This window comes from Antrostomus carolinensis, unplaced genomic scaffold (assembly GCF_000700745.2).
Source record: "Antrostomus carolinensis isolate BGI_N321 unplaced genomic scaffold, ASM70074v2 scaffold31445, whole genome shotgun sequence".
In the NCBI taxonomy this organism is placed as follows: Eukaryota; Metazoa; Chordata; class Aves; order Caprimulgiformes; family Caprimulgidae; genus Antrostomus; species Antrostomus carolinensis.
Genome location: NW_010314813.1, coordinates 3398 through 10782, shown reverse-complemented (window position 1 = coordinate 10782; position 7385 = coordinate 3398). Strand labels below are relative to the sequence as shown.

Below are 7385 nucleotides of genomic sequence, written 5' to 3'. Positions count from 1 at the left end.
CTGTCGTGTCCCTGCCCGCAGGGGTGGTGAGCATCGGGGAGCACAACGTTCAGGAGCTGATCGTCGCCGCCGACATGCTGCAGCTCACCGAGGTGGTGGAACTCTGCTGCGAGTTCCTGAAGGGGCAGATCGACCCCCTGAACTGCATCGGCCTCTTCCAGTTCTCCGAGCAGATCGCCTGTCACGACTTGATGGAGTTCACCGAGAGCTACATCCACGCACACTTCCTGGAGGTGCAGAGCGGGGAGGAGTTCCTGGCCCTGACCAAGGAGCAGCTGGTTAAGATCCTGCGAAGTGAGGACCTCAGCATCGAGGACGAGTACCAGGTTTTCACAGCAGCGATGCAGTGGATTTTGAAGGATGTGGGGAAACGAAAGAAACACGTTGTAGAAGTGCTGGAGCCTGTTCGATTCCCTCTGCTGCCAGCACAAAGGCTACTAAAATACATAGAAAGTAAGTGAAAGAAGAGGGGAAACAATATCAGAAGATTGGATTTGAGCAAACAATGTGTCATTCAAAGTTACTGTATTTTGATGGACTCTTTTAAATTAATAGCATGATGTTCAAAAAGATTTGCTCTATCCAAACAAGTTCTATTTTTTTAACAAATAAGCACAGCTTACTATAAAAGCATGCTTTTGAAAAGGTCTTATAAAAGTAGGCCATCTTGATTTGCCTGCTGTTTTAGGAGAAACTAGTAATTTTTTTATAACTGAGTTACTTATTGTCTGTAATTTTTCACTATGCCTTTTTTCTTCTGCTTTTTTTTCCTCAAGGTATTCCAGATTTCAGCCTTCGGGTGGCCCTGCAAACTCTGTTGAAAGAATATTGTGAAGTCTGTAAATCTCCCAAAGAGAACAAGGTCAGCAGTTTTCTGCAAGCTTCTAAAGGTCGTCCCCGGAGGAAAGCCAGGAAGTACCTTTATGCAGTAGGTTAGAATGTGGCTGTTTGAACCTTGTAAAACAAATGATGAAGTAGTATCTCATATTACAGTACTTAATGAGATACTGAATTATTTTTTTATTCAAAAGATATAAAAATAGTAAAATATTTTATCTGGCTGAGGTACCATGTTAGCTGCTTTCTGCTTAGAACTGCACAAGGGGCAGCATTCGCATTTCATGTCATTATGACATGGCATTGAAAGCCTAGATTTGCCCTTTAGAAATTATTTGCTTTGGGTGGAAACCTGCACATCAGCAGGGGATTTGCCCCTGGTTCACTGCTGGAATGGTGTATGCAGATCCCTGCACTCCTTGTTCTTCCGAAGGCTGAAGTTTTCTGTGTCCAGAGTATTCCGGTTCATGTGATGGGATACTTGAAATTGCAAATTTTCAGCAAAGCTTCAGCTTCGTATTGGAAGGGAATGCTTCTTGTTTCACTCTGGGAAGTAACACTGACTTAAGATAGGAAAGGCTGTTGGCTGGTCTCTGTGTTTTACTAGGAACTTGAATGGTGGTATTTGTAGTGTTGTGGTGAAGTGATCAGCACATGACCCTCAGGGTGACCATTCTTCCTCATGTGCTGGAGAAACAATGCTACGTTGGAAAGTCCAATTCCTACTAAAAGTGGCTAATGGCTGTTACTGTAGTTTTTGGTTCAGATACAGGAGCATGGCCGTGAGCAGGAAGCTCTTACTCAGCCATGATTTCTCTACTTTCTAGGTGGGTACACCCGGCTGCAGGGCGGACGCTGGAGTGACAGTAGAGCCCTCAGCTGTGTGGAGCGATTTGACACCTTCAGCCACTACTGGACCACTGTGTCCTCTCTTCACCAGGCCCGGAGTGGGCTGGGTGTGGCTGTGGTGGGAGGAATGATCTATGCCATTGGAGGTAACAGCTGAAACAGGCTTTCATTGTTATATGGGTACTGGTGGATGGGTATTTTGTAAACTTTTTCCTGCAGGTGGTTCTGAGGAACCCAACAGTAGATAGGACAACTTTTAGATATAATAACAATTGAATTAAGGTTCCTCGGTTCTCTACCATCACTGTTTCAGCTCCTGTGTTAGCTGGTTTTTACTAAGCTTCTCTCCCCTCATAGTATAGCAACTCACATATAAGCATATGGACATACGTAGATGTTCTAAGAGGTGTTGGGTGTTCTGCAGACCTGTGTACCACCACTGATAGCATTTATTTTCTCACTTGTAGTCTAGCAGAAGCCCACAGCATAAAAGGCAGTAGTACAGGACAGGTCACTTGTGATCTGCCTACCTGGAAAGGCTTGTTATGTGTGTTTGCACAAGGACGTGACGAGTAGCTCTGCCTGCCCATCATTAAAGAATGCATATGTATACTGTTTTTGTCACCACAGAACACATTCTTTGGTCATGAAAACCTTGTCAGTTGTATTGCAGAGTAAAAAGTGCGTAGCACTGTGGTTGTTCACCCCTCTGATGTTTTCAGTAATGTTTCATGGAACTGTTGATGAAAGCTGTTCCTAGTGATGATTCAGTTCTGGGTATAAACAGAGCTTTTGCTACACTGACCATTTGGCTAGTTAAAAGAAAGATCTTATCTTAAAATGTTGTCTGTCCTGGAAGGAGTTGAGGAATGCTTCTATATCTGCAGTGCAGAACATTGTGTTGCCCGTGTCTCAGTTCTTGCTCTTACTATGCAGGTGAGAAGGACTCGATGATTTTTGACTGTACTGAATGTTATGATCCTGTCACTAAACAGTGGACCACTGTGGCTTCCATGAACCATCCCCGCTGTGGACTGGGACTGTGCACGTGCTATGGTGCTATCTATGCTTTGGGTATGTTTTGGGGTTTTTTTTCTAGGTGAGGTTAATTTTAAAGGTGTTAATTCACGGAATTTGTAAATTGATTTGTTCTTAAATGTTACATCTTGGTGTTGCAAATTTGCAAACTTAAGTTTTGAAAAACAGCTTTTTACATGAGCATTAGTGTACCAAATCTTTGTGGATTACTTATTGTTCAGTTGTAACTTATTTCTATTGTAGATTGCATGCTGGTTCCAGAATTAGTCTGTCCTGGAACAGTGCACCATATGTCTAAAACTGCAGCTAACACACAGCTGCATGCCATTAAATTCTTCCCTGTGTTTGCTGTTATTTGCAGGAGGTTGGGTTGGAGCAGAGATTGGCAACACAATTGAAAGATTTGATCCTGAAGAAAATAGTTGGGATGTGGTGGGAAGCATGGCTGTGCCCCGTTACTGCTTTGGGTGTTGTGAAATGCAAGGTGAGTATTTTTAAGTTTGTATCCATAGACAGTTCCAAGAGCTGTTGGATTTTGAAGCTTTATGTTTCAGTTGTGAATTTTTTCCTTGTCTTGTCCTGTGCTGTCAGTTGCACACACCTGTGCCTCACTTATTTGTTATTCTAGTACCATATTTTTAATTCTGACTATGAAGTTCTCTGTCTTCTGCCTTTTATCTCATTAAAGCCAGTTTTTACATGGCTGCCCATGGATAACCATGGTGTGGTTATCCAGCTAGTCTTTTAACAGTTGATTTCCTTCCTGATAATTGCTTTATTTACCTGCCACATTTGAGTTTGTGTGTGTTTCTTTGTGACAATCTGAAGAGTTGCCACAGGTTATTTTAAGACAGACATGTCTGAAGACTTGATCTATAAATGTGCTTATTAAGTATTTGATCCAGGCCTGGTCAGCAGTTGCAGCTTTCTGGATTCTCTCCCTTGCACTTGGTTAATTATTGCTTTCATCAGAGCTTCTAGTGCTTGAGCCTCAAGTTACTCATTTGAAAGCTTTGTGCTACTACTAGACAAATGGAGGATTTTTATCTGGCATTCTTAAGGCATCTTAACATCAGGCTGAAACTCATGACAGACATTTTCAGTCTTTCAGACCTTTGCATTATGAAACCTAACAGAGGTGAAACTCTTTCTACAGGTTTGATTTATGTTGTTGGTGGTATCAGCAACGAAGGAGTAGAGCTACGTTCTGTTGAAGTCTACGACCCAATATCTAAACGTTGGTCTGAGCTCGCTCCAATGAGCACCCGAAGAGCCTATCTTGGTGTAGCTGCTCTCAACGATTGTATCTATGCTGTGGGAGGCTGGAATGAATCTCAGGATGCACTGGCTACTGTGGAAAGATACTCTTTTGAAGAGGTATGGTAGAGTCCCTTCTTTTCATAAAAGTAGATTGCATCAGCTTTATGGAAGAGGCTATAGAGGTAGCTTACTTCCTTTCTTTAAAAAGAAAAAAGTTGGAAATTCCATTCCTTTTCACTACTGGCTGGTAATCTGAGTGAAAAACAAAGCTTCAGTGACCTCAGGGTTTGTCTGTCCTAACCAGTCTGTAGAATCTTGCTATGTGACTTAGTGGGGTGTTTACAAAGATTGCATGCATGCTTTTGGGAATCTGAAAGGTGACCAATACTGATGATGCATAAATATACTGTAGTTTGGTAGATACTTGTTAGGGTTAAGACGGTGGGATAGATTCCCCCTGTGCAATAGAATTGTCAATAATCTGACTAGAGAGAGAAAACTCCCTGAATAACTAAGAGTTGCCCTTTGTTGCAAAAGTTGAGGATCTTTCTTCTGCATCAAAATGTAGCAGTGTTTCAGCATGACTAGAAAAATCACTTTGAACACTTAAACTTTTGAATAAGATAAGAAATGATTCCTGACTCTGCTCATGTTTCTGTGATGCTCTATGGAACAATAGCTACTGTTAAAGGCACAACATAATCCAGTGTCCCATTCTGGTTTGCTTTTGGAATTGAATCTAGTTTTCCTTTCCCCTCCCACCCCCAAACTGTGTACCATTCTCTATCTTGGAGACAGACCACTGCTTGCAGTGACTGAAGAAAGGGAGGGTTGTTGTGTACAGACAATATGTGATCTGCCCTGTAGTGACTAGCGTGATTTGGAGCACTCGTGAAAGTGTTTTCATTCCAGTCTTGATAATCCTCTTGATACTGTGCACATACCATATTTGAACCCGTGAAGCACACACATAGTGTTCTTTGTATACATTTCAGTCTTCAAGCTTTAAAAGTTACTTTTACCAGAATCGGGGCTTGCCCTAAAACTACTTGTTGACTCTCACCTTCTCATTAGGAAAAGTGGGTTGAAGTTGCATCGATGAAGATACCAAGAGCTGGTGTCTGTGTTGTGGCTGTAAATGGATTTCTTTATGCCTCGGGAGGCCGAGCTCCCAGTCATGATTTTGCTGCTCCAGTAACCTCTGACTCTGTTGAAGTTTATAACCCTCATATGGACAGTTGGACTGAAATTGCCAACATGATCACCAGCCGCTGCGAAGGAGGTGTAGCTGTGCTGTAAAACACAAAGAACAACACTCATTCAAGGAATGAGTAAGTCTGGCTCCTCAGATTGCCAGTTTCATTGGCCAGAAACCTCTTCTAACACAGAAGCTTCAGTAGAGACAGTGGAGAATTAGATCAGAGGGCTTTTCCTGAGCAAAAGGAAATATTAAAACTCTTGCCCTCCAAAGCAAATTGGCTTATCCAGTGTCTGTCTCAGGAAGTATTCTGTTAAGAGCAGGAATAACTTTTATGACTGGATTAAGCTCACTGAAATAAATGGTGAATTTGCCCTGTAAAAATCTGAATAAATCATTCCAGCACATCAGACATTAATCAGGTTGTTAACTCTCTAAGGTGCACCAAAGCTAGCATCTTTAGCTGGCCTTACAATCTGGAAGGAGGCTACTACAGACAGCTAGGATAAGAGCAGATGGGCTACTTGGTTAGCATTAGTTTAGTTTTCTGGTGGAAAATAAGTTAACCTGGTACCTCTGCTTAAGACCTTGATGCATATGAGCCTCTTTGCTGCTGCTGGACATGACGGGCATTAAATATGAATTGGGTATTTACTTTCTGGCTACTCTGCTAACTTGTATGGTGAGTGGCTGAGAATTTCCTGTGCTGGAAGGTTATTCTCATAGTTTCTAATAATGTCATTCCACTTCAGCACAGGCTTTTCTTCTCAGTGGAATTAGTGATGACAGAAGAGCTGTTTTTTGTGTAAGCTCTGATGAATTTTAAATGGAAATGCTGTTATTAGATTAGCTGTCCTGTTTAGGACTGCTCTTAGCATAAAAATACAGGGAAAGCCTTTTGCCTTTTTTTTTTTTCCCCCTTTAGTTAAATGTGTATTTACTCTGTGTGACACATGCTAAGACTTGGCATTGGAATATGTGCTATTCTACAAGGTACACATGTTCATCCGTGCCACATCTTGTATCCTGCCTCTTCCAAGTTTGACCACATGGGGCGTTTTGTGATAGAATTAGCTGCATTCAGCATTAAAGGGATGCTATTAATGTTTTATCTTAAGGAGTTTGTATTTAGCTTGGATACACTTAGTAGAACAATACTACTAGGAGTTTGGAATTATTTCTAGATTCATTCAACTAACATACTTGAAGTTGCTTTTTGCACAGTACGATTGCATTTTCTGCACAGCTGTGGATGATTTAGATGGAGTCTGAAATAAGACTGCTTGGACTTTGACAGACAGTGTTATCCTAGAACACAAAACCACAACTGGAATGTCACAAAACAGGAAGTCTGCACTGTGTAGACAAGGGAGCATTCATGCTGTCTAGGTCAGTATCCCCTGTGTAAAATTTAACAACTTAAGACATGAATAAAAGCCTCCAAGGTGAGTGTTGCAGGTACCTGAAGAGTCCAGGTCTTACATTCTAACACGGGGCTCAGAGATTGCCGGGCTAAAACATGCTAAGATGATGGAGCATTTTTTCCTCTGATCATTCTATAATCTTGTGTGTGCTTTTATTTCAAAAGGATTTATTACATGTGTGAACTAATGTCTGTTCTCTTTTTTTTCCCCCAAGTTTAAGCTTGTTTTAAACAGTTTTTCATAATAAAATGTATTTTCAGAACTGACTGTGGAATGTTCTTGAACAGGTTGCTTTCCTATGATAATGAGTTGTATTACTGCCACTTCTGTAACTTTTTTTTTTTTCTTTTTTTACTGGAAATCCTATTTCCCAGCAGGACACTAAGCAAGACTGGTTATGTTGGTTATTTGAAAGGTTCCAAGTAACACACTTCTGTAGTAAAATGCTCATATATTTCTTTTCTTCTTGGAAGCCTGGCTGCCTTGCCAGCTCTGGGCAGCTCTCTCTGGGATCAAATGATAGGTACTCTTTCTTAGGCTTTATTTTTGCATGTCAGGATCCCTTGTGAACCATTTGAGAAGCGTTACTTTAGCTGTGTTTTATTAGTTTGGGAACTAGGAATTTACTTCTGATCCCGACTCATAAACTTTCTGTTTAGTGGAGCTTGAGGGAGTCTGCTGTTGTATGAAGTCACCCTCTCCAGTTTTTGTGGTTGATTTTATCATGTTTGAATTAAGCTCTGAAGTCAGTTGACTGTGGTCTCTGATACTCGGCACCT

The 7385-nt window shown here is 41.3% G+C and overlaps 1 protein-coding gene across 1 annotated transcript; it reads left to right on the top strand.

Annotated features, from left to right (window-relative positions):
- Positions 1-17: 17 nt before the first annotated feature.
- IPP (intracisternal A particle-promoted polypeptide) lies at positions 18-5470 on the top strand (the record flags this gene model as incomplete). Its single annotated transcript, XM_010167778.2, has 7 exons — positions 18-453; positions 777-932; positions 1665-1832; positions 2623-2760; positions 3086-3208; positions 3881-4101; positions 5059-5470. Coding segments are annotated over 7 exons (1467 nt in total), but the record flags the coding sequence as incomplete, so codon positions are not given.
- Positions 5471-7385: the final 1915 nt, after the last annotated feature.